Below are 27,369 nucleotides of genomic sequence, written 5' to 3'. Positions count from 1 at the left end.
TATTTTCTTTGTAAAGGGGGAGTTTCCCCTGAGAGAAAAGTAATATATGTAAGTTTGTAAATAAAAAACCCCAAACATCCAACCCCAAAACAAGAACTCCAAGACATGGTAGGAAAACTCAGAAAATCAGACCACTCTTAAAGGAAGCAGCAGGTTGCTCTGTGAGACAGAAGTTGAACTAGTTTTGCCCATGGGTGCTGTTGCTCTGTGCTTTAACTGTGAGAAATGGTAGGCTCAAAATTTGTTGTCTTAAGAAAAAACAAATGACCAAAAAACCCCCAGGTCATTAGAGGATTTTTCCCCTAATTTGAGTGGTTTTCATTTACTGTAATAGAGAACACTGAAGCATGTACACAAGACCTAGTTTACAATTGCAATCCTCTGATGGTTCTCCTGCTATTTTTATTCAAAAAAATGTCCTTTTTTTTCAGCAATACTAAAGGTATTGGAAATATCTTAAAAAAAATAAACCTCATCCTCTCTATCACTGGGGTTTATTCTGAGGGGAGAAAATAACCTTTTTGTTCACCAGTTGTGCTCACACAAAGCAATTTCTAAGCCCTGCTGAATCTGTTGGAACATCGGTGGGCCAGTCTTTGCCTGAAGGACTTTGTCAGCACTTAAATAAGGGCTGGGAAAGAGGTTTTACCTCAGCTAATCTAATTGTAACACAGTACAGTATTTTGTGTGTTATCTGGAATAATTTTGAACACCACTAAAAATGTGGGTTTTCCTGTTAAAAGGAGGAATGATGCTAATCTAAAAGGCCCTCAGCACCTTACTTTATTTTACACTTTTTTTTTTTTTTTTTTTTTTTTTTTTTTTTTTTTTTTTTGTGAAGTCTGCTCAATCCCAACTTCCTGCAAGTGAAACAACTCTGTAGAAAGATCAGGAGTGGAAAACAACTCCATGTGAGCTCCTTAGAGACTTAACTTTCTCTGGTACTAATTCACCTGTGATGAAACCAGCCCATGTCTCTGCAGAATAAATCTTCCTTAAAAAAAAAAAAAAAAAACATAAATGACAGTTAAAACACTATTGAAGAAATGTGCAGATAATAGTTTAGTTGAAAATCTTTTTGCTGTCACCTTTTTACAAGACTACTTGAGAAGTCATGTCTCAGCCCAATGCTCTTGTAAATTCAAGGTTTAGATTTGGAGGGTTTTTAGGATAAAGTTGTTGATATATTATTAGTAGATATTAAATTTTAGGAAAGCATTTGATGGGTTCAGGTTTTAAATTTCCTTCATAATTTGGGCAAATACAGGCCATTTTTTGTAAGTGTTCAATGACCACAAAGCTGTCTCTCGTTTCTAAGAAAAGGCTCTCAAACACATTGGTGTCATTGATGCTTTCAACACATAGACCACTGCTGATTTGTTCAAAATGCTCCCACTTATTTCCAGTTAATGATGGAAATGCTGGGATCTATTTTCTTTTTTCCAATTAAATAGAAACCTTCACCTGGCTCAGTCCCAGTTTCTACTCCCTGAAAACATCTTTCACATTCTCTGACAAATCTCCTGACATTGCTAAGACAAGCTATCATTTCCTGAGAGGTCCTCAAGCAAGGTGAGACCTGTTTGGTTCTTGGATGGCTGCTAACAGGGGAAATTCACTGGCCTGCAGGACGTGATTACGATCACCGCGTGGAGCACTCTCCGCAGCTGGTGCTGGTACTACAGGGTGTTCAGCCTTTTGGACTGCAGAGCAAAGCCCATTTTCTCACCCCTCCTTAAGATCTCCCAGATATGGTTACGCCGCCCTCTTTCAGTGTGCCTGGAGTGATGTTTAATCCTCTGTGCATTTCATTGAATTTCACTTATCGTCATTATTGATGAGTGACACAGAGGTTAAACGATTCGCATCAAGACATTTTGCTCAAAAAAAAAAAAAAAGAATAAAAAAGAATACATCAGTTTTGAGTCCATGGAGACACTTTTCTCAGATGCCAATCAGATGGGTAAGTGCAGCAGGCAGGTACCTTCTCAGAGGGCTGCTTTGCCAGTTGGGAAGGGGGCCCAGTGGAACCACCCGGAGATATCCAAGTTCGTGCTGTACAGTAACAGTGGCAGAAAGGGAGAAGCACGTTTGTTTCTTGCAGCTTGGCTGAGGCGCAGAGCTTGGGAGTGCCTTTGCTCTGAGCTCTACAGCCACGGGCAGGATGCTGGTGCTGCCAAAGGGTGGGGCAGCCCACCTACAGACTCCAGGCCTGGGGCCGGAGTGCCTTTCCAAGCTTGCTGCAAATCTGTCCCAGCTGCGTTCCTCAGCTGCTGTCACTGCCACAGTCATTTCCATGGGTGCAGGTGGCTGGAGCTCTCTGGTCACAGCACCTTCCCAGGGCATGGCTGCTTGCATGACTGGCCAACCGAGTGGTCGGCAAAAGAGGTAACAGAGCTAAAAATAGTGCTCTTCTTCCAGACGTCCTTTATGTGAAGCTCTACAGACCTAAATTCTTCAAAAACAGATCTCTCTTACACCCTCATAAGCATCACTTCATTTTGTTTTTGTCATGGCCAGTTACACCTTATTGCCCATGGAATTTTCCAAGTGGAAGACACACTGGGAGACACAAAGCCATGAAGGAAATTTGCCCTGCTTTGTCCAGAGTTTTACTTCCTTCCCTGCTGCTCTCCTCATTTCATTTGATCTATTTTAACCACTACCACCACACTGGAACACAAACCTTGGTGCTTTGGCCAACATCCAGCTGTGAAATGTGTGCTCTTCTTCTGCATGGTTCACTGCACAGGTGTCAGGAAAGCTGTTCCTCGTAGTCCTGAGTCAAAAAATGTCTGTCTGTCAAAGCCTGGCAGAGAAGATGTTTGTATGGGCAGAGCACTCTGGGGTCCTTCCCAAAGAGGAACAGAAAAGGGATAGCGACAGGGGAGAGAGGGGACATGTGTGAAGGTTTTCTTCATCTGTACTCTTTCTGTATAGTGAATGGAGAAAGGGAAAGGGAAAGAGAGTCCTTTAGAAGACATTCAGAGCATCAGACCAAGCTTCTGCTTCAGAGTGCTTCCTTAAACATCCTTTTTCTATGAAGACTATCCTGGGCTGTACTTACTAAGAGTTAAGGCCAGAAAGAGAAATGTAGATCAGAGATATATGTAGTCCCATTCCCTGTTTTTTGGTGCAGAAACTGCCTTTTGTGGTCTATTGCTACATCTTCTGCTGCTGGTTGATACCCACCCTACACATGATGGTAAAGGTGGGATGGTACCTCTGACAGGCAGAGGTATCAGCCACAGAGTTTGCTTTTTGGTAAGCCATCGACACTTGAAGAGATTTTCCAGCAAGTGCAGTGTATTTGTGTGCAGCAGCTCTTCTAAAGGTGACAGTAGGCATGCCACCATGCCCTCTACATATCTGCCTGACAGGACAGTGTGTGGAAAATGGAAATAAGGGAGGCAAAGGGACCCATGTTATGAATCAGAAGTGCTGGTGCAGTGGTAGTCACAATCCCTCAGCATATGTGAAAACATTGCATTGTTCTTTTTCTTTCTTTTTTGTTTTTTACACCAAACATATTTAATATGGCAATTTCAAGTTTTACATGAAGCATAAATCAAAGAGAAATAAGTGTACTGGGCACAACATGGATTGTTTTTGTAGCTTCTAAATTTCTTAAGTGTTAGGTCATTTTACTTACAAGTTAAATGGCTGTCTGCAAGAGACCTTGGTTGGTCATAAATTGTCCTTCCAATAATATAAAACACACCATTTGTTTACCACACGTATGCGCTTCCAAGTAGATCCAACAGCTCGTAAAGAACAGGAGCCCCTATGTCATCCCTACAGAGACCTCTGCAATAAAGAGCTGTTGGAATGACTCTGTACTCAGTAAGTGCAATCAGATCCAGCAACAGTAGCTTTTATGGGCTTTTTTCTCCCCTCCAGGAAAACCTGAGATATTAGTGCAATATTAAAGAGCTGTGATGGTTTTACCCAGAGTGGGATCTTACTCTTCCTATGCTCCCACTGGTTTTGGGAGTGGAGTGAGGTTAACACTCACCAAAGAAGGTCAGAATCAGACCTGTTAGGATGGTTTGTTTTCATAAGGGATATGATTGATTAAAAAGAAGGTTAATTGAATATTATGCAGCTGCCACAGTAGTATAAACTCCAAGCTCTGGCTTATAAACAACATTTGCTGCAGAAGGGTTATTACCTGCTTACAACTGGAGCAGTAAGCCTTTCGTTCCTTGTTTATTCCAGGATGGTAAAGCAGTAAAGATGCACATGCTGGTACATGACCTCAGGTGGACTCCTAGGAAATCTTAGCCCAGTTTAAGTAATAAATATGTTCTCACACTGGCAGAGGTGTGCCCTGATTGAACTCTGAAGAGAAACACCAACTAAAAGCATCATTTGATCTAGATTAGAAACCTACTTTAAGTGTTTGAAGTAGAAAAGCAGTAGAAGCTGATCTGAGTCTCCAAAACCTTTTGTCAATAGAAAAGATCTGAACAATTTCCTTTTAATAAAATTACTGCATTTTTATTGTGATTTCTGTAGTTCTTGGACAGTACAGACGGGTGTGATATTTATCCAATAAATAACAGGCTAACAGGATCACTAACACTTCCACTGACTCAACCTCAGATCATGCTGAGGGTGACCAGATTAGTGTAAGAGATCCACAAGACTACGGGATTCACCTCGCCCCACTGAACAAGGCATCTAAGCTGGCCATTTGGGGGTCTCTCTGTAATCAGTGAGGAGAGTGACACATGTCTTTCAGAGGAAAAGTCCACCCCATTCCGTGTGTCTAAAACAGGAAAGATTAATTTCACAAGAGGGATGTGCCAATCTCTTGCCATGGACTTTGAAGGAACCCGGACAGTTTGTCCCATATATAGGAATCCTGAAGACAGGGTGAGGGTTTGTCCCATATGTACCTGATTCTACGTACCTGATTCTGCCAATTAGCTCAGGAGGAATCCCAAAGAGAGGAAAAGAAGTATATCCCCTTCAGCTGCTTCTGCATGAAACTACTGGTTCATTTGCACCAAGTATAATTCACTGACTCACTGGCCAACTGCTTTGCTCAGCAGCTTTCATTGCAAGCTCATTGCTGTGCCCACGAGGATCATCTGTGAGTCTCCTCACTCTCCCTTAAGGCTCCAGCCCTGTGCACACCTCCACAAAAACAAGTTGAAAGTCAATCTCTTGAGTAGCTGCGCTAACTCTTGCTGCAGCCAAATTAAATCTTTCTCATCAAGCAACTGGATGAGACTCCAACTAGTCACAACTGATGTATCTATCAGTTGCTCACCCAATAATTGCTTCGCATCACATACATAATGCACAGATTAATTTCTCCTTTCTCCAAACCCAATATTCAATTTGCCACTGTCATGGCCCATCACAGCTCCTGCTAATCTGTCCTATTTCTGTTTCCTTTTGGACAACGACCAAGTCAGTCAACAAGCCATTTTTATCATAAATCTTCTGGTTGACAGATTTGTCCAACCCCTTGCTCTGAGCCTCTCCCTGCTGCACCGCCATTGTCTTTCAAATCACCTCTGCCAAGAGGCAGTGAAAGACACCTGGACAGCAGGACTGTGCTTGCAGCACACACTGACATTGCTGCCTCTCTTTCTGCCACCTCCAGCTCATTGTTAAGTGGAAGCTCTTCAAGGCAAGACCATTCCACATCTGTGCTGTATCACTTACCCTACTAGCTCCTCACCAACAGTTCCTAAGCACCACCAGAGTTCAACTGACAGTGTTGGTGTGGTAATGACAGACCGAGACCAACCATCATTTGGCAATAAAAAGAAATAACAACAGACACCATGAATTATGAAAAAAAAAATTATTTTTAATGTACAAAAGGTTTATATACAGGTTCAGCATGTTACCTCCATTCTTATGATGTAGAAAACAGCTAAAAATGTTCTTAGGATATAAATTTGACAGAACAATTCACCTACAGTACTTTTAGTAATGATGTCTTCTATACATAATATATACAGTGCTGGAAAGATTATTATAATACTTTTTCAGTAAATGAAGGAAGACCACCACTGGAAAGTCCAAAAAATCTCAAGTAAGTGGAGATTTGGTTTTGCTTCTGTATTTGAACTTTTGCTAATGAGATATCTGTGAGGCAGGACTCATGAGCCATTGTTGCCCTATGCAGCTGTTAAAAAAGTCATTAGCAAACAAAGGATACACAAAAGCCTGATCCATCTCAGCATAAGGGATGCCCAGTTGTACTCCAAATGTCCAGGACAACATACAATGTCCTAAAACATGTACTGCCCTCTTTTCATAAATGCGAAGGCAAGGGCAAGGTCAGTAACTGCTGGAGAATATATACAGCAGAGTATAAAACAATCCCTTTAAACACAACTTTCACAGGAGACACAAATAAACAGCCAGGCACCTTGCTTTGCTTCCCTGTCCTCATGCATCCTGGACATCAGCAGCAATCACTAAGGGGTGAAAGGCAGGGCTGAGAGCACCCTGTGTGCACCCTCTGCATTTGGGATGAGGATGATGAGACTGCAGGATGCTGAGCAGCACCTCCCTGCACCAGCTGTAGCCAGGGATACCTGGCAGCAAAGCTGTCCCGATCCACCACTGCCAAACACAGCTCCTGCCTACCTGATGTCACAGAGTTTGCCTGGAGGTAGCATGTGGCATTTTCATGTCAGCCCCTGGTGATACTGGGAAGAGTGATCCTGACATCAGTTTGTGCAAAAGGAAAGAAAAGACACCAGAAAACACCCTTTTAGAGCTGTCCTGGTCCTGTGCAGGGACAGAGTCAGGTGCAAATGGGAACATGACACTGACATGACAGGAAGACGGAAAGGGAAGAGTGAAGCTCTACAGATGCTTACTCAGTCCAGCTGTAAGAACCTGGGGGGATGTCACACTTGTTCCCTGCCCCTCAACATATGGGGTACAAAGTATTTGAGGCTATGAGAGCAGGATGAGAGGAGTTGTCATTGTCCAACGCAGTCTGAAGTTAAGCAAGGACTCCTCCCAAGAACATGCACCCCACTGCTTCTACCCTTTTGTCTAATGACAGCAAAAATAAATAATACAACAAAGATAACTTACTGGCAGGTGGGACTGTCCTGGAAACAGCTGATCACTATTATAAGCAGTTATATTCTGGTGGAGAATTTGACTTCAGGAGGTCCTGCTTCTCCCATCTCTTCCCCAGTGATGGTTCCAAGAGATTCTCATTGACCAAGCTATTATTCTGACTCAAATACCTGTTTTGAGACTATACACATGTTTAGTGCTGCAGGTGCAGTCTGCTAGTGCAGGTGCTGCAGGCTGCAGGTGCAGTCTACTAGTTAAATGAACAACTCAGGTTGACCATGGTATATTTTTTGGATACAGCAGGTTTTTTTCATGCTGTGGGACATGTTAAGCTAGCACTGGGTGCATGCCAACAAGCCTGCTTGTGGGGCAGGGTGTTTTGGCTTATGCTTGGCCCCACAGCAGTGCAGCAAGGCACCTGTTGTGCACATGGAGCCCAGGCAGAACCCTGCACTGAGCACATCACACAGACGAACCCTGGCAGATTAACCTGTTCCCCTGGTGCTGCCACAGTGCATGGTGGGCTGGAACAATCGTAAAAATCTCTCCATCACCATCACTTGTTTACGTGAGCACCTCAGCATGGAAAACCCACCAGAGAGCGAAGCTGCTGCAAAGCTGCACAGGGATCCAGTAATGTGTGCTCCAGCACTCTGACATTAAAGATGCATGTGGGGCACTCACAGAAAGTCACTGTGTTCAGAAGGTGCAAAGTTATGCATGTGTGTCAGTCTGCACGCCAGAGCCTTCCTGCCACAGGGGATTATTTCCCAGTGATTGCTGTTCCCAGACCTCTGCTCCACTCTGCACATGATATAAACCACGTTGTAAACACATCTGATCAAAGTGTGCATTCACCTTTTATGTGTCTCATCAATGTGTCTTTCCAATGTTTTCTCAGAAACACCACTATGTTTTTATAAATGTACATTTTATATACGCTTCTGACAATACACTATATTTGATTTTTAAAGGAAGAGAGGCCTTGGCTACTTAACAAGAAAGCATGGTAAGGCACTTCGCTGAGAAGCCATTTGGAAACGTTGCTCTTTGCAAGGTACAAAGGTATTTACGGTATAAAACAATACTGCTGGCAGAGGGCTTGTTTGGAGACGTAACTAAACCCTACTCTCATCAGAGCAGAATACATAGTATGGCTTTTATTCTAACCAAAACCACATCCTCCCATTTCTTTCTGGGGTGGGTTGAAAACGGAATTTTTTTGCAAATATAACTAACGGAAAAATGATGGGGAAGGCTATTTACAGGGCTTCCCAGAAGGGAGGGTTTAATCTCTAACCACCCTCATGCTGTCTCCTAGCTTGGTGGCGATACCATTCAGTGCTCTGGGAAACCAAGCCAAAAAAATAATACTAGAGGTGCACCCTTGTGGTACTGAACTGCCTGCATATAGTTTACATAATTCTGTACACAGACTTTTAAAAATTTTCATTTTGAAATCCTTTAATGTATTTAACACTTATAAAAAACCCTACTCTATTGAAACAGATTATTTTTGAAAAGCACGTTCATACAACTGCTTCATGCAGAGCCCCTTGGATAGCACCAAGGCCTTGTGCTTTACTGTTACGACATCATGTTTAGAAATTTACTCTCTTCTGCCAGCGTGGTTAGCATGGAACTCATATCACCTATTGCCATATTGCTTATCCCCGCAGGTATGGTTGGCAGTGTCAGAGAGTTTCGTGGAGTCGTCAGGCGAGAGGAGTTCTGGGAGAGGTTCTGCAGGATGCTGGGGCTCAGGGTTCCTGACATCAAGCTTGAATGGTCCCCATCGTCCATGATGGCATCAAAATCTATCTGGGGCGGCTCAAGACCTTGAGAGTCCACTGTGCTGGACACCTGGTTTGTTCCTGGGGAAGGCAGAGTGGCTGGCTTGCTGTTTTGTGTGCACTGCTGCTGCCTGACCCGACAGTCCGTGTGGTTATCGAAGCCGTTGTTCTGTTCATACATGTGGATTTGGCCATAATAGTACATCAAGTTGTTGTCCCTCGTGCCGTCTGCGCACTGCTGGGCTGGTGCCAGCAACATGTCGCTGGTTCTTTTATGCATGGCCTCTGTTGTCTCCTGGCCAGGGCTGATGGTGCTCGTAGGATGGGGAGTTCTCATATAGCCCAGCTGCTGGGCGGTGCGGACTCCTCGGGGTCTGCTGCCTGGGTTTGGCTCCGGTGGAGGATGAGGCTGGATCATGCCAGGCGGATATGCCTGCGCAGCTGAACCCATCACGCTCTGCTGAGGCTCAAAATTGGGCTGATTGGAGGTCATGATGGACTGAGGAAAGGTCTCCTGAGCTACAGGGAAGTTCAGGTGACTTGGCTGAGATGAGTAGTTCTGCTGACTTGGTTCGTGCATGACCTGTCCCAGTGCTGTGCGCTCACTGTTGCTCCTGACCATCAAAGAAGGGTTGGCCACCATGTCCATTTGCTGAGGGTGAAGGTGGGGTCCAGACTTTGCTGCCATGTTGCTACAATTAGGAGAGATCTGATTTGGGTTGCCACTGACTGCACTGGGGCTCAGCATCTGATGTGGTTGGTTATACCCTGTGTGCAAGCCCATATCGGAGCTCATGCTGGGACCTAGGCTCATGTGCTGCTGCCGCAGCTGCATGCAGTTTAGCCTCTGCCCATCCATGCCCATGTTTCTCTGCATAAAGCTCTGCGGTGTTGCATTCATGCTGTTGTCTGGCAGCTGCATCTGCTGCTGGTTGTAGTTCTGGTACTGACCAAAGTTCTGCTTCTGCTGGACCACCGCTAAGTTCCCTTGTGAAAACTGCTGCTTTGACTGATTGGACATGATATCAACTGTGCCCGAGCTGACTTCATTCCACTGGACAGGCATGTTATTTTTATTCATGTCTGAAGAAGTATCAAAACTCATGGTACACTCTGCCATCATGGGTCCCAAGTGGCTCATACTTGCCTCTGCCACCGCCATCCTGCGCTGGCTGGGCAAGGCTGGAGGCTGCAGCTTCCCACTTCCTTGGAAGTTCTGCATCTCATTGTTGTATCCCACAGAAGTGCTCTCGGCCACTGTCCCATTGTTCTGGGATTTGATGTACTGTACCACATCATCTGGCAGCATAATGTCATCATCTCCAATAGGCACATCTGTCTCCCCGGACATGGCTTCCATGGTGATGTTTTCACTGATGCTCAGTGGCCGGGGTGAGTAGGTGTGCCGGGGCAGGCTCCCATCTGAGCGCCCATAGCTCTGGAGACCAAAATTCCTCCTGTCTGTGGCATGTGGAGGATGGAAGGGGTTCACACTGTTAGTGCTGTTGAAGCGGTGAACTCGTGGGAGAGCCTGGGGGTCTCCAGGAGGTCTCCTCACTGGGTCGCTTGCCCGTCTTGTGCAGTTGCCCTGCACCTCATGGGGAAATGCTGGAGCTGATGCGTAGCCATAGGTGTTACCATCACTGCAACGCCTGGGGCCTGGTGGGAGGCGGATGGAAGGCAAGGTGGGGTCTGGTCCATCCATAAGTGAGATCCTGTTCTTCAGGGTCATCCTCTCCATGTTTGGCAGGGGAGTCGGAGGAGGGCCCCCTGTGGCAGCAGCATACTTGGCTTTCAGCCTGTAGTGCTGAGCTGGTGTGAGGTTCAGCAGACCCGGCATCCCACTGCACTGGCTTGCCTCGCTCGACCGGCGGGAGGCATCCGTGGAAATGGGGTCGTAGGAGTCAGCAGAGCTCGTGTTGTTAGGGCGGTGCCCGAAATGCGAAGCCTCACTGGAGCGGCGGCTGGAGAAGTACGGGGAGATCCCTGAGGATCGGCGGCTGACAGTGTAGGCGGAGCTGACAGTGCTTGTTGTACTGTCACGGCGCTCGTTGAGTTGGTTCAGCATTGTAACCTCGTTGACAGACAGCTCCATTATTCTGGGGTTAGGCAGCGTAGCAGAAGAACCACCACTATTTTCTAGAACAGAGCCTGAAAGAAAGGTTGCAGGGAAGGAAAAGGTTTAGTTAGTTGAGAACTTTCACTTCGTAGTGTTCTAGGTGCCAGAATATAGACCCACAAAGCCACCCCCAAATATTTCATGGGAGTGATGATGAGTTTTATGTGCTGCTAGTGAATTCAAAGCTTCATTTCTAGCTCTATGTCCATGAAAAGGGAGCAAGAAGTCTGGGGAGAGAAGTTAAGAAATCCCTGCTGCAGAGCATTTGTAACATGTACACTCCTTACACTCAGCTTCTGAGGAAATGTCTCCACATGGGCTTCCCTCAGCGGGACAAAGGTAGGACTGATGTGAACAGTGCCACAGGGACACCACACAACCACAACCACAGCTACTCTCTGGGACAGATGCACAGCAGTCAGGGAGAGCAGGTCCAAAGCACAAAGGCTGGTGTTCAAAGGCTCTTCAAGAGCAACACAAGAAGCTCTCAGATCTAGTATAACCCAGGCACTATGCCTTTGGATTTCTTGGCAAAGTTAGGGGACCTCTAGAGGGTTCAAAAAGATGCTTTTACCAGGACCCACCAGCCAGTGGGAAAGGAGACTATGAAGCTGGAGGCAACAGCCAGGAGCTTCTGAGTGACGAAAGGCCTGTTCAGAGCAAGATTATGGAGGGAGGTCTTGTCTGGATTGCTGCTGTGCTCCAGTGGTCTCCCAGGAAGCACATTAGCCCTTGGGGAACTCTTACTGCTAGAAAAAATGCAAGTAGTCTTGCGGCTGAGACAATGGGGACAGCTGTGTCTGGTTCTGGGCAAGCTCAGAAACAAGGACACCAAAACCTCTGTCTCCCTTCACAGGTCTGTAGAACTGAGCACCTGGGTTTCTCTTGCACATCACCAGATGGCTGTGTTTACACCCAAGCTGTCCATTTTACCTGACATCTTTATCTATCAAAGCATGACTCAGAGGCAGTAAGGAATGATCCTCATTCCTCCAGGGCAGACTCTTGGTTATGAAACCAGAGTCAAACTCTGAAATGTTCCTACAGGACATGGTCCAGGCCCAGGGCTTACCATTTCCTGAGATGGGAGGCAGCTTGGTGTTTCTGGCTTGTGGAGCTGGGCTCAGCCATGAGCAGGAATCCTTAACTGTCTTGAGTTTCTCCTTCTTGAGCTGTTCAAGTCTTTGCATCGTCGTCATGTGTTTTCTTAGCTGCAGGCTGACTGCCGAGTTACCAGATGAGACTGTTGAGTCCACCACAGGAGCGTTGTCATCCAACGCCGTCAGATCTCCCAGACTTCCCCCGCTGTGCATGTTCATTTCTACTCCACTGTCATTGTTGTTGGTGCTGCCAAGGGGTGATGGCTCACTGCTGCAAGACGACTGGCCACCAGGACTGGACTGACACATCTTGGGGAGGCAAAAGAGGAAAAAGTTGGGCAGGTGAAAACATGGATGGAAAGAAATCAGGAGCCCAACATCCCATGTTAGTCCTGGAGCCTAGGAGAGCTCCCATCCTAGGCTCTCCCCTGCCTTGTTACCCCTCCCTGCTGCAGCAGGATCTCAGCTCTTCCAAAAGGCAGATGCCTCTTCCCTGTGAGAGGAGGATGGGACTGCACCCCACATCTGGAAAAACCATGGTGATTCAACTGCAAGATGGAGAGAACCAAATGCTATCCCTCCAAAAGAAGGACAGATGTTTCTCGAAGAAAAGCAGCATGTCACCTGGTTGTGCAAGGTATATTGCAGCAAACACTGGCTTATCTAACATGGGATCAAGGTTTAAGTATTTCAGACACAACATATTTCTGTCTTTAAAATACCCTAACATATAATTATGTTAGCTGACAAACTTCCCTGCCAGATAAAAACCTGGCTCACTGTTTGCAAACTCCCACTTTCAGATAAGCCAGATAAGCACCATAAATATTTATTTTATTTACATTAGGAATGTAAACTACTCACATTGAGTAGTTTATTTGCAGCAGACACTATATGGTCTGAACTTGCTCTGCTGCTGCTACCAAACAGGATGCCTGGCTTTTCTGCTCCAGGCCCATGCTCCAGCAAAAAATGGGAGTGCTGAAAAGGCAAAGTACTCTGCCCTGGGCCAAGGTGGGAATGCGGAGTGCTGCAGTGTTGTTACTTTACTCCATAGCAGCTCCCCATGGGCAGGGTTGACTGGCTCTGATTGCCCTTCAGTCTAGATGATAGAAATTGCAATCCCAATATTTAATGGCAAGTTTGATGCTGGGAGAAAGGTGGCAAAGGGAATCCTTGGGCACTGCATCCTCCCCCTTTCGGCACTCAAGCAAATTTCTCCTATCCCTCCCCACTGCCCCACATACTTCTACTTCCATCCTGTGAGGGTTAAATGGAGACAGAGATCTGCAGGAGATCATGCTTTATACAGTTACTTTAATACAAAGGATTTCTTTGCTCACCTTAGTACCGACTGTCCTTAGGAAGGTAGAGTAAGGAAGGGTAAGTGGGAATAAAGAACAGGTTGTTAGGACAAAGACAGCATTAACAAAAAGGACCAGGTTAGTAAAAGGAGGAAGAGGGAAATGCAGAATACAGCACAAATTACCAGCATATCCCCCACTCCCATACCCCATCTTCCCTGCCTTCCCTCTTCGAGGGCACAAATAAAAGCTCCTAGGAGAGACTTTCTACCTGTTTCCATGGGTTTGGGGTGACACACAAATATGGGTCAAAAAAAGGAGCCTGGGAATGATGGGAACCAGTGAAGCATCTCACCCCTCCCACCTCCCTGACCTTAACCATGAAACAGGAGTTGGATGTGGACCCACCAGATGAGATGCCACCTGTCAGATGTGCACAAGGGAAGTACCTGGTGCTACAGAGGCACAGTGAAGAGAAACACATGACCAGGGCTGCTGCCAGTGAGATGGCTTGGAACTCTGGCAGCACAGAGTGCTAGGAAAACAAGCCCATACCTTCAGGAGAAGCAGGGTGGGGAGCTGTAATTGTGTCAGTGTTTTCATAGGAAAAAAACAACAAAACACATAGAGGAAGAGTATTGGAGAAAGGTCATTCTGTCCAGTGGTTCTCACACTCAGCTTTTGTAACACAGTAGAGAACCTCATCACAGGAAACTGTTTCTTTAGTCAATTAGAGACATTCTGGATGTGTAAATATGAATTTTTTTTTTTAACTAAAACATGCTGCTCATTAGTAATTTGTCCAACAACACATTCCCTAACCCTTCTGAGAAAATCTTTGTAGCTCCAGGGCATGTTTTTCACAGGAATAACTATCTTTTAGCCTGGATTCAAATCAAGAAAATATATATTTTGGAGCTCAAAGTCCTTTCAGATCAAGTGGGAAGTCTGGGGAATATGTGAACATTCCTTTGCAGGTAAAGGTCTTTTCTTCTGTATCCAGCCCATACCCTGTCCCACTCTGAGCTGATGCAGCAGACCAGAACTTTGGGTACAAAAGTGAAAAGAAAACATCAAAAGGTAAAAGTGATTCATGTGTTGCAATGCTCCATCTCCTCCTCCACCCTGGCTGGGGTGGAAGCGGTTTGATGTGTTTGAAAGCACCACTATACATAGCTCTTTAGTATCACTGACCACACTACTGCCCATTGTGGAGCTGCTGCAATGGACAGAAAACTGATAAATGGTCTTTGCTTCAGGTGCTAGAGCTGTAAAGCTTGATCATGGCAGAGTGACAGTCTGTATTCTGTAAGCCGCAGCACTGGTCCCATGTTTATTCCTAATTTCACTCCCCTGCCCCATCATCTCGCTACAATTTTCTATGGCAGCTGGGAGTCATCTGTTGAATTTCTGTACTCCTGAGTAATCTGCTCTAGCCAGCCTCGGCTGATCAGGGAGGTGGGACTAGATGATCTCAAAAGGTCCCTGAAAACCCCAGGGATTTTGTGCTTCTGTGTATGGTGGACAGGATCAAGGAATTGAACTTGCTTTAAGATACTCAACAAAAATAGAACAGCTAGTTTTATCCCCACTGGCTCCATCAAATAGCAGCAGACTAGAAAGAGAAGGAGTGAAGGGTACAGGGAGGAGGAGAAAAGGGACTGCTTAAGCCAGGACCTTTGCTTCAAGAAGCATTCATCAATCTGTGCCCTGTGGTCATTGCTCAATTTAAACTGGTGAGATAGGTAAAGCTCATTTGACCACAACACTCTTGGGTGTTACCCACTTTCACAGCACAGGAATGCCAACCTCAGCAAAGGGCATCACTTGGCTCCTATGACTACAAGGGCAAGAATTTATGATGCTGGGTAGGAAGGTACAAAATGCAGTGGGCTGTGCCCTGACCTGCAGTTTCATTTCTGGACTTGAACTCTAGGGTTGAAGGGCACCTGCCCAGAGAGGTAAATGGAATACAAATGCTTTATGCCCCTAGTGCATCAGAGAAATCAGGAACCATGTCATTTCTGCCAAAAGCAACTGCTCTTACCACAGAATTCTCTGTTTTTATTGTTTTGACTTGTAAGCAATCCTCCATGCTCCTTGTGGTGCTGTTGGCCTCGGGGCTCTCCTCTGACACCTTGCTGCTCTGCTTGGCACTTGCCTCATTGTCCCCATTTTCCTTGAGGGGAGGTGGCCTCGGGTGAACGTCATTGCGCTGCTTCTTTGTGACGTGAGCATCAGGCCCGTGCACTGTCTTGACGTGTTTTCTGAGGGAACTGGGGTCTGTGTACCTCTTCGTGCAGCCAGGGATTTTACAGACGTAGGGTTTCTGTCAGTGCAAGCAAATCTTGGGTTATATTTAGAATAAGCCCAAATATTCCAGGTACAGTGTATGGGCCAAAAAAATATAATGAGCAGAGCAGCAGGCAGCAGCAAAATGTGGAGCATCTGCTCCACAGGACTCTGTAAGACTGAGATACGGAAGATGTGATATATGAGCTGCTGCTAATCCACACAGACTTGGCTGGCCATTTCATGTTGGCTAAACTTCTTGTTTTCAGTTTCTGGATCAAAAGACAGCTAAGAATTCATGAAATACTTCCCTAGTATTACTTTACCATGTATGTATTTGCTTGGGTGGCCACAGGAATATTTCCTGATTAAGGATGGGAAGGAGGTGATGTAGCGCACTGGGCATAACACATTCACTCTGCTAAGGTGGGGTCTACACCAAGAAAATGTCTGAAACCTTTTGGCTGATGGAGGGCCAGTGAATTCAAGCCAGACTGGATTCACCCTACTCAATCTATCACACCACTCCAGCACCTGTCACCTTGAAATCTGCTATTGTGCAAAACAAACCACAGGCATGCAATGTTTTTTTTTTTCAGAGGACAGCACTCTATCCCGAATTCATGAATCATTGATTGCCACAGGAAAACAAGGCTGAAGCCATGCTTCTGAAAACAGAAATCGGCAACAGATACTTTTATTCTTTTAACTTCTTTTATTTTACTGAGTCTTCAATTCCAAAGTGTATTAGCACTGCAGTTGTTTGAGATGGTGCTGCTGCACTGGAAGCTCTGAATTCATCACAAGTTCTGCTTTTGGCCTCACAACTACTCTATGTATTTTTCTGCCAATCCACTAGGATAGATCCATGTGAAAAAACAGATGTTATTTGAAGGTTACCCAAAATGACCATTCCTATTCTGTTTGGTTTTTTTTTTTTTTGTTTTTGTTTTTTTTTTTTAATCTGTTTTGTAATTTTGTTCAGGAACTTAAGTGAAAAAATACAAAGGAGTATATACTCTTTGCAGAAAGCCAGCATCATCACATGAAAAACACTGAAAGTCTGTTTGTATTCAAAAGCATGCTTCCTGACTGATCTTGGCACATCATTCAAACCAGCTAAATCCACGTAACACCCCACTGAGGTAAATATTTAATATATTTTAAAGCTGGGTAAACCAAAGCACAAAAATTAAAATAGTTTATTTAAAAATATCATGCAACCTTTTGGACAAGCATTATAGAAATACCATTACTGCTATTAAACCTTATTACAAAGAACAGAACCCCCACCACATGTGCTGAAAAAATCCTGTATATGAACAGCTCAAATATTTTTAATAAATATTCTTTAGGCTCAACAGTTCTGATTTTTCAGACTCTAGCAATTAGGGTAACATGATCACTCTTGCTTAGACAGCAGACACTCCATCTAAGGGGATTCAATCATCCTCTTCATCAGGCCATACCTCTTGCAACTGAGCTAAGCATGACTGCTGTTTCATCGGTGTGCCTTCATCTGTCCCTGGGTTATTCAGATTTTGACATCTAGTGACATCTTCACTCTAGTGACGTCAAGAGTTTAGATATCTAAACTCCTATGTTCATACACATACAGGGTAATACTCCTTAGGTTGGGAGAACTGGAGATCTCCCCACACACTAAGCAGAGCTGGATTTATGTGTTTTACCCTTGTTCAACTTGAGTTGCTGAAAATGTCACTCTGAGTCCTTGGCTGGCCATGAACCCATGCCACTCCTCTGTGTATGCACTGGAGAGTGGTCACAGGATGAAACCCCTTTTTCCAGGTGTATCTTCGAAGGTATCCCCTGAAGGGATTCAAACAATCACTGGAAGTTTAAAACATAGTGTGTATGACATTTCAACAATCAAACCAAAGCCGGTGTGGTAACATATTCCCAGCCTTGAACTTCAGCTTGTTTGGACCATACACCTACGTCCTGTCACACAATGATAGTGACAAACACAGGGAACCTGGAACTCCCCCCTTAGAGGAGACTTGGATGACTAACTCTGAAACTGGTGTAATCCAAGTAAACACTGCAAGCAGAGGAAAATATTTAGAAGGTAGCTAGGAACCACAATAGAGTTACCAATGGGTAATGGGAAATATTCACAGCCACAAACTTCTGCTTTGCATTTGTGTGGTTTTGTGAGCCAAGGTCTCAGTACAGTTTGCTAAGCCAGTGGTCATGGCCACAGCTGGACACAGGACCTTCGCCTGGGCCTGCTGCCCAGTGTGAGGAGCTTTGCTGTGAGGGACACCACCTGGTGTAAAGGATCGTGTTATATGATCCTCAAAAAGAGGATGTCAAAAATATGGCCCAGAGAACCATTGTATGGAGCCTACAGGTCTCCCACAATCTTGGGGTGTTTCCGTACTGCATCAAGGAGGGCTGAACAACAGTTCAGGAGTGAGCACGACTGCAAAATGTAAGATCGTTTGGATAGTGGTAGTGCCTTATAGTTCCCGTGGCAGGGCCAGCTGGTCTGGTACAGATCCTCCACTAGTGGCTGTGCTGTTCCTACACCAGAGGAGAGGTAGGTGTCCTTCAGGGAAAGCAACTGCAGAGGATAAAACCCCTATCTGTTATCCGAGTCTTCAGTTGGGTTGTTTGAAAGCAGTTTGTGCCAAGTGTCAGCATATTTAGATCAGGGTGCACAAGAGACATGGAGCTGGATGCTCCTGCCCTACAGCCTCACCTTCTTGCACAAGGGGAACCCAAATGGTCTGACTTTCAAGTGTGTTCAAGCTCTGCTCAGATGAAGTGAGGAGTCATCCCAGATCCAATGCAGCTCCTGATCTGGATCACTTGGGAATCTGAACCCACTGGAGAAATTACACTTACTAACACATTCAAAATGAAAATTCCACATGGGACGTTAGCTGGCTCAGATGGGAAACTGCCCTAGCCTAGCAAAGCTCCTGGTAAAGCTCCAGGGATCTGAGCTCAAGTGATCTACGGACAAAAAAGTCGCTCACATAGTGTCAGTGTCCACAGACTGGGCTGAGTGAGTCTGTATCCAGCACTGAAAGCTGTACCAGCAGTCTTGATCCATTCACATGAGAATCCTTATGAATCGAAGGGAGATGCACATTTCCTTTAAGACATGAAAAACTGTTGCAAAAATGTAAATCTTTAGTGGCTTGGTTGATTTATTAAGCTTATGAGCGAGAATATGGAGAGTGGCTTAACACTGCAAAGTTAAAGAGGTGGAAATATCAACAATGAAAGGGACACTGGATCCAGCACTGGAGGAAGGCAAAAAAAAAGAATCCAGGGCTGGAGAACGAGCAATTTCCAACACCTAAAATGTGAGATTTAAACTACAATTGCCTACCTTTCAGGGGAAGAAGCTTCAACTTGGAAAAAGTACGTAGTCAAACACCACTCCCTGGGAATGCAGGATGCCGAGCAGACAAGAGGTTGCAACCTATCTTTTTGGTCCCTCCTGGCCTCAAGCTTGGTGTAGCCTTAAAACAACTCCAAACTATCCAGTTTAAGTGTGGACATGAGTTAATTTTAACCTGTGTCTTGCTGGTGGAGAACAATCCTGACATTTGGGTTCATACCCAAACCGGTTCAAACAACCCTGGGATACTAGTCATTCATTGGTCCATCTCAGCATCATCTCGGCCTGGAAGAGGATTCTAGATTTTGAGTCCTTATTCTGACTCAAACAGAATCTCTAAAACCTACAGAGCTTTACTTATCACTGACTGATACTACGCCAGAGATAAAAATACTCCCAACAAGCCCTTTGTAGACACAGCATCGCTTCAAAAGGCTGTCAACCGTAGCAACTGTGTTCCATTCTCCAATAGTCTATATTTAACTGTTGCAAATTAGGCTACAGACTGAATTCTTCATGGCTGAAAACACTATTAGAACTTTAGAGTGTTGTTTTTCTTCCCCTGTCAGCTAATTAGTGGTAATATAAATTTCAATCGTCGGCCGTGGTTGATTGCAACAGACCATCACATGCGTTACAATAAAGGCAATTTCCTCTGCTCCCCAACTACTAATAGTGAGTCTTAATTATCCAAGGTTAACAAAGCATTGCATTGTGCTCTATCACTGTACATCAAATGATGGAGGGACTATTATTTCCAGAGTATCAGGATCCAGGGTAGCTGTTATGTTACTGCAAGTCTGCTCCACAGTAATATTAAACACCACTTGCACAACTGTACTATACTATCTGTGCTATTAAAAATATAAATTTGGAAAATGCTTGTTTTCATTTCCAAAGTCGATTAAAAAGTTTGCATACTTTAACATCTGTTTATGATTTTAAACACAGCTTTCATAAATATAAAGCTAATGTGGTCTGGCTCCCCAGCAAAAATAAATCCCATTAAAAAATAAGATAAACCTCTCATTACAGTAGGTTTCTTTTTACATGCGTCCAGTGTGTAAAGTGTATGTTTATTGTCAGCAAAATTTAAAAAAAGCCCTCCGTTGAGCTGTGGTGAGCCCAGGCTTACCTCATTGGAATGTGTCCTGTTCTGGTGCTTGGCTCTGTCCGAGGCATTGGAAAAGGCTTTATTGCAGCCTTCGTGTTCACAGACATAAGGTTTTTCTCCAGTGTGGGACCTCAGGTGTGTCTTTAAGTTCTCCAGGCGGGAATAGGCTTTGGAACAACCCTCAAACTAAAATAAAAAAACCACATGAGGAGTGATTAATTAACCAGAAAAATTTGATTTTCCCCCTGCCTAAACCCTTTCAATCTGTTTCTCATTCTTTCTTTTTTTTCCTTCTTTTTAAAGGGCTTGTGTTTTAGGGAACAACATCCACTTTGTTGGGAGAATTTGCTTCCCTAGGCAGGCTGAGAGTTTCAGCAGTGAGTCATATTTGAGGTGCTACTCCTTGTTGGGTACCCACCTGACATTTCAACAAGTGACTCTTTTTTTCCAGCAGGGCTAAACACCCCTCCACTCCTCCCAGAGTTCTCTTAGCCCCTCCTGCCACCCCTCTGCATCTAAAACACTCAGAAACAGGGGGCCCCTCCTTCCCACCTACGGAACTGACAGCTTCTCCACAGTCTGACCAGCCTTGCAACTTCACTAGCACCAACACTGGAAAGAGCAGACAGTTCCCTAACACACAAAACCAGAAATCTAGCAAGCTTTAAAGTTTCCCAAATTACAGCTTGGGTTTACTCTTGGAAGATGCTGTGGTCAGGCTGTCTGACATTACTAGTTTAAAAAACAAGACTCTTAGTTTTGAAGACAGATGGATTTTTGGATGACAAAACAGGCCAGGAACCTTTCTCCTGGAAGGAAATGAGCTGCCCACACAATGAGAAGGAGCAGCTTGGGAGATGTGGTGAGGCTTCGGGTGATTGAAGTCCTGCCACCCTCCATTCTGGCTGGGCTGGAGGCTTCTCCCTGCACCTGCCCCGTCTCAACATGGGAGGATTTCACCTCCAACCAAGGAGTCTCTAAAGTGCTCTTTTTGACAAAACAAATGGGAGGTTTTAAGAAATGCAAGGATCCCTTGCAAATTCTAGCTAAATGTTGCACTGCCTGTTCAGCTGGGAGCATTGAAAAGCTCAGGCTGTACTTCCTATACAAAAAAAAACACCCTTTAAATTCCAACAAGCAGCCCCTGCTGCTGTAATGTATGCGTTGTATTCTAGTCACATCACTTCAACATATCTACAAGTTCAGTCCAGCTGTGACAAGCCTTCACATTGCTCTGTTTTAGTCTTGGCCAGTGGAGAAACTGGAGCCACAGCAGGACAGGTCTGATTTTCCCATGGGCAGTTGAGTTGTTCTACACATCCAAAGGTCTGGTCAAAGGCACCTGCATTCAACAGCAACAGCACCTGTCCCCTTGTGCTCCACATGCACAGGACCTGCCAGACTGTAGGGAGGGAGGCAAACATGCAGTCCATGAAACCCATGAAGCATGTAGGTACAGGTTGATCCCATGCAACTTTGTTGTGTTGGAAAAGAAGACTTGCTTATGATCCCCTTTAAAGTCTAGCATAGGGATGGTGGACATAAGGCAGATTTGCTCTGCTCTTGAGATAGTCTCATCTCTTCAAGGACGAGTAGGAGAATCCTGCAAGAGCTGATTCCTTCCACAGCTTTGTCAGGGCGGGGTGGATCCAGTTTTTCTTCCTCAGACAGCTTTCATTAGCCCATTTGTCCCACAGAACATGCCACAGCTCTGAGGTAGCACAGTATATCTCTTTCTTCTCTTGCCCTGTACAAACAATCCTTTACAACTCAAGTCGCTTACAGTTATTGAAATACATCATTCCTCTTGCTGTAAAACAAAGGGAACTCAGCATGAGACAACTCATGTGTTCATTCTAGTTTTGCTGGATACTGACACAAAAATGCAGTTATTAAGAGCAGAAGTTCTAAGGCTACATTTTCACATAAAAGCTTCTCAGCAAAGCAGCCTGTGCATGTCCAAAGCAGTTGTTCCCACTCTTACGTGTGGATTTGATTATGCCAGTGGGAGTTCTAGCTGTCATCTGCTGAAATAATCCTTGACCAAATCCCAGGCTGCAGTTGGGCTCATCTGTAGCTTTATGTACACCACAAACTTCTTGTCTGAAACCAATGTTGCTTTGAAAAATCACTGCCAGACTTGGACAAGGAATGCTCTGCCACAGAAGGGCACTGTCTGCAGAACTGCCATTATCCCAGACAACTAGAAAATGGTGGTTCTCTAGTTTGGGGACAATTGCTGCAACATACTGCACATGGAGGGCCTGCAGTTCTCCTGGAGGCAGAGGATGACTTGAGACTCAAACACAGCCTTGCCATTGCCTCCAGTGACAAAACTGAGGCTTGAAAAGGGCAGGATTGTGCAGCAGTATTTTTTTCCTGCTCGACCACAGCACTAAAGAGGATTCAGCCACTGCTGTTTTTGTATCTTGAGTCCCTCTGCCTACAAGGGCAGGCTAGACTTGCCCTCAGTGCTCACTCTGTATGCACCAACAATCAATATTTCTTGATACTTTTAAGGAAGATTGGTAAAGCACTAGACTGGGCAAAGTGCTTTAGAAGATTAAAACAAAGGACATGGCCCTATGCCCCAGGGGAGCTTATGCTCTAAATTAAATGAACACAAGGCTGGAAGATTGATAAAGGAGCCATACAGCAGGCAAATCATACATATCCTAATATTTGTAAGCAGGAGCTGGGGCAGAGCCAGGGAGCGAGCAGGGCTGGAATTGGCCAATGGAGCAGAAGAGGAGGAAGATATGGGAGGAGGGCTCAGACATTTGCTGAGCAGGAAGAGACTCATCCCCAAGACTCTGGGGAGAGGAACAGTGTAATGCTGACCGCAGAGGAGGTATGAAATGCCATCAGGAGGAGAAGGCAGAGAGCAGAGGATATCAAAAGACAGGGAGGAAAAGAACTTTGGGAGGAATAAAGGCTGCAGGAGATGAGGAGGGAGACTGTGAACACCTCTCCCATCAGTTGACCACAGTCACTGAACTCCATAACCTTGCTTCCCTCTTGTACCTTGCATCAGGCATCCTTGGATGCCCCATACAGCAAGCAGTGTGGTGAGAGGCTCCAAGGGTGAAGGCACATATGGGATTTCATATCTTGAGGCTAAGGAGGATGAGAGCCCAACTCTCCCATGTGGTCAATGAGCCTGCACCCACAGAGATACAAAACAGTACCCCATACTCTTCCTCAGGTGTTTAACCCTAGATACAGTGCTGCTGATATGCAGAAGGTCTGAAGGGGGAAGCTGAGGTGGGGGGGACTGAGCTCTTCTTGGGGTTTAAGCACCTATGGCTTAACCTCACCTCTGGATTAAGAGAGCAGAGGCAGGAGGTTTTGGCCTAGATTCCTAGGCTAGAAAGAGGCATGTGTGCATGCTTGGATGTGTGGGTGAGGGAATCTTGCGTTCCCAGCAGCTGTAGTGGGTGATGCCAGGTTAGACACAACCAGGGTTAGGCAGCTCTCCACATTGTGGCATTACTGGATTTCTTTCTTGGATGTAGGCAACTGAATTGGCTGGATTTTCACCTTAAGTGACTTGTCCTCAGTTGCTTTGGATCTCTGTGGTAGTTCTGAAACAGTTCTTCCCAAGGAAATGCAGTTTTGCCCACTAACACCTCAACCACACTCATTGACCTCTTGTCCTGTCTGCAGGGTCTAACCTGCAAGTAGCTGTAACCCAGACACAGAGGGCTGGACTGGCTCTGAGCTGCTGCCAGTGGCTGCCTGGTAGAGCCCTACCTGAAGCCATGCCTATATCTGCAATCACATTTTTGTGACCACCCCAGCTTGGTGTCCCACGTGCCAAGTGAGATGCACCATGTGTCCCTGCCAGCTCACCGTGCACTTGTGTGGCTTCTCTCCCGTGTGCCTTCGCATGTGCACCACCAACATATACTGAGCCTTGAAGGGCTTCTGCTCCCGTGTGCAGTCCTGCCAGCGGCAGACAAACTCCTTCTTCTCCCCGTGGATGTGATCGTTGTTGATGTGCTGGTAGAAGAGAAAGGAAAACCAGGTCACTCCTGGAAGAGCTGATGCCAGTGAATCATGCACAGTGCTCCGAAAGCCAGGTGTTCCCTCCCCAGTGTTTGTCAGGCACTTCAGCACCTGGGTGCCAGGTGCACAGGTGACACCAGGGACGTGGACCCAGCACTGGGTCTGGTGTGTTCTGCAGAGAAAGGTGTGCAGCACCCAGCACACTGGGTACAAAGCAGGCTAGAAATGGGAGGTTTGCAAAATCAGTGGGAACTTTTGGGAGCAGGGAGCCCTCTCAGTGTGCCCCCAGCTGCTTGATGCCATTCTTGATGGGGATGACAGAGTAATTTTTGTTTCTGCTGAACCCTCCTGTGCTGCATTTACACACCTGAGACCCCTTCCGGGTGCTGCTGGAGGATGATGGACAGGAGACAAAACTTGGTTGGATTCAATAATCTTAAAGGTAGTTTCCAACCTAAATGATCCTATGCATCTAAGTCCATATGCTAGCCCCATGACATCCACCTGCTGTCCAGAGCTGGTGGCTGGCAGGAAATGACAGCATCTATGAGCTATGCAGCAGGGAGAGCTCAATTACTGCTAATTACTCAGGCCCACGAAATTCTGTGCTGGAGTGTTGAAAAGCCAGACCCAGAATGGTGCCTTCGTCCACCCTGGTATGGACAAGTGGGCCATTTTCTTCCCAGCGCAGGGCAGATGAAGCCCTGCCGAAAATAAACAGAGCCAGAGGCCAGCCCGTCGGCAGCGCCGTTCCCGCGGCAGCCTTGTTTCTCTGAACGGGGTCTCATTGCCAAAAATAATGCCTGTCCTCCCTCCTGTGTTTTCAGAAGACATTCACTGACAGGAAATCCTAAAATAAACTACTTTGGTTTTGGGTTTTGGCTTTTTTTGTGCTGAGATCTTTTCTAGCCCCCGCCTTCGTCCCCTGGCTGAGGCCAGGCACACATGTTGCAGCTAAGGATGAGACTCTCTTGGGGCAGTGTGGCAGCACGAGGACACAAAAGTACATTAAAACAAATTCATCAGCCCTCACAGCCCCAGCTGAACCCAGTCTCAGTATTCTGTGTGCTGCAGTCCAATCCTGGGGTCAGGGTCCTGCTGTCTGGGGTCCCAGTTCTACCCAGGGACAAGAGGAGATGTGTGGGGTTCAGCTGGTCTCTTGGGCACCACACATAAACACTGAGAGCCATAACTGTGGGCTGGGAGAGCTGGGGGAACCTACGTTTGGGGGTTTGGGAGAGGCTTTGCATGGGTTTAGAGTTCTGCTGCCTACAGTTCTGGTTTTACAACGTGGCATCAGTGTGAGATTTTAGCCTCAGATGGTGGAAATCTGATGAACCTCCCCGGAGACCCATGGACATGCTAAACCATGTCCAGACTAGACTGGGGAGATACATCTCCAGGCTCTGTTTGTGTGGGAGTCTAACTTGCAACCACAACTACACAACACACAGCAATGTTGGGAGTGTGGAAGAGCACAGGCTTACCCTTTTGGTCTTGTTTGAGCCAGAGTAAGAACATTTACAGGAGGGGAACTGTAGCTCCCATTCAGGACCATTCACTCCCAGTCTAGGCAACATCTGCTTCCCATCACATGCTTTAGGAGGAGTTGCACAGCTCACCCCACTTCAGCTACAGCTCCTTAGCCCCTGCCTGGCTGAAGGCTTTGCTTGGGCTTCTCTCAAATTGAGTGTGACCTTTGAGGTTGGGAGCAGCAGTGGTGCTTGCAAAAATATGTCATCACTGCTGCTGCTCCCTGTTGACATGCACTTCTCCCACAAGCACACTGTGTATGAGCAACAGACTCTGCTCACCCAAGTACTTTGTTCTGCACACAAACTGGAGTTTTTCCATGCATGGTGAGATGGCACCTTCTCAGAAGCTGGCCCATGACATCTGTATTTCATTTGCATGTGTATTTTGGGCATCCCAAATCCACAACCCCATGTTGCTAGCAATCACAATACAGAAAACTCAATTTTTGTAACATTCCAAATGCAGGAAAATCTTGGGATATTTCATCAAACATTTTTCTTTGTTTATTTTTGTTGGGTTTTTTTCTGGGAATAAATTGTGCTGAGCTTCCTGGTGATCTGCACTTTGCTCTGGGCAGAGTTAATTTTTTGTACATCTGAAAGGGAAACACACAAAAACTGCTGGACAAATGTGAGCCCAGCCCATCTGACAGGCATGCTGTGGTTTAACCCCAAAAAAGCAATGCCCCATAGCATGCAATGTGCAACCCACTAAGCACCTTATCACTCAATTGGCCTTGAAAACCATTTCCAAATCTGTCTGTACTCAAGGACTTGATGTACTGAACCAGTGGCTTCTGGCAGAGACAGGCAGGCACTAGCCTTAGATGGAAGAAGAGCATGTGCCCAAAATGATAATTTAGAGTGTAGTCCCTCTGCACAATGTTTGTGTGCAGAACTTGGGCAGTGACGACTGATGCCAATTTGGGGGCATCTAAACATATCCAAAATGAAGATATATAAAAAATGGTGAAAGCAGACACAAGCCCTCAGGAAGGGGGCTACATGTGAGATGCACATGGGTGGCCCCTGGCAAGCCGGGGGCCTGTTTGAGGCAAGCAGCTAAAGGCTGAAGGAAAAGGTAACAGCTCCTGTTGCAAAATGTGTTTAATCCAAAACTACTGCAAGCATCAGGGTTGCTGGGCTGGTGAATTCCCAACAGATATGGGCTGGCTTCAAAGAAATGGGCCTCACACCACAGACCCAAAATAAGGACTGGGAGAGTGTTGGGCTGGGAGCAAAATGGGGCTTAGACACAGATCACATCTGATTTCACAGGCACTTCCCTGAGGATGAGGAATTTGTTGACCCCAGAAGCCAAAGGAAACCAAATAGTGGATACCCAGATGAAGCAAAGCACACAAAAGGTTCTTGGAATTAATTAGAACTGAAAATCTGATTAATGACCTGGTTTGGGGATCCTTCAGAGAGCAGTTTTGACACTGGTTTGGGAACATCACTGTGATTATGGAAGCCCTGTTGCCCAAGTTTCAGAAAATTAACCCACTTTCTGTATTTCAGACACTGGAACATACCATCAAACTCTGAAAGTGCTCTGCTTCTGTGGGAGGGATGAGCTGAGCAGGTCAACAGCCTATCAGTGATATGGCTCCACAGCTCATTAACAGCAGCATTAGAGGCTTTCTCAGCCTGGACTAGGACTAAG

General features: G+C 45.7%; 1 protein-coding gene across 1 annotated transcript in view; it reads right to left on the bottom strand.

The window, feature by feature from the left end:
* Window positions 1-5,806: 5,806 nt before the first annotated feature.
* GLI2 (GLI family zinc finger 2) overlaps window positions 5,807-27,369 on the bottom strand; it is a 188,587-nt gene continuing 167,024 nt past the window's right edge. Inside the window, exons 10-14 of the mRNA XM_053948022.1 lie at window positions 24,013-24,162; window positions 20,182-20,346; window positions 15,426-15,707; window positions 12,047-12,383; window positions 5,807-11,006 (exon numbers count right to left, since the gene is read on the bottom strand). Coding sequence (XP_053803997.1) covers window positions 8,650-11,006; window positions 12,047-12,383; window positions 15,426-15,707; window positions 20,182-20,346; window positions 24,013-24,162 — 3,291 coding nt within the window. The 3' untranslated portion in view covers window positions 5,807-8,649. The remainder of the gene's footprint in view (window positions 11,007-12,046; window positions 12,384-15,425; window positions 15,708-20,181; window positions 20,347-24,012; window positions 24,163-27,369) is intronic.

This window comes from Vidua chalybeata, chromosome 7, assembly GCF_026979565.1.
Source record: "Vidua chalybeata isolate OUT-0048 chromosome 7, bVidCha1 merged haplotype, whole genome shotgun sequence".
Classification (NCBI taxonomy): domain Eukaryota; kingdom Metazoa; phylum Chordata; class Aves; order Passeriformes; family Viduidae; genus Vidua; species Vidua chalybeata.
This window is presented reverse-complemented; position numbering and strand designations above follow the sequence as displayed.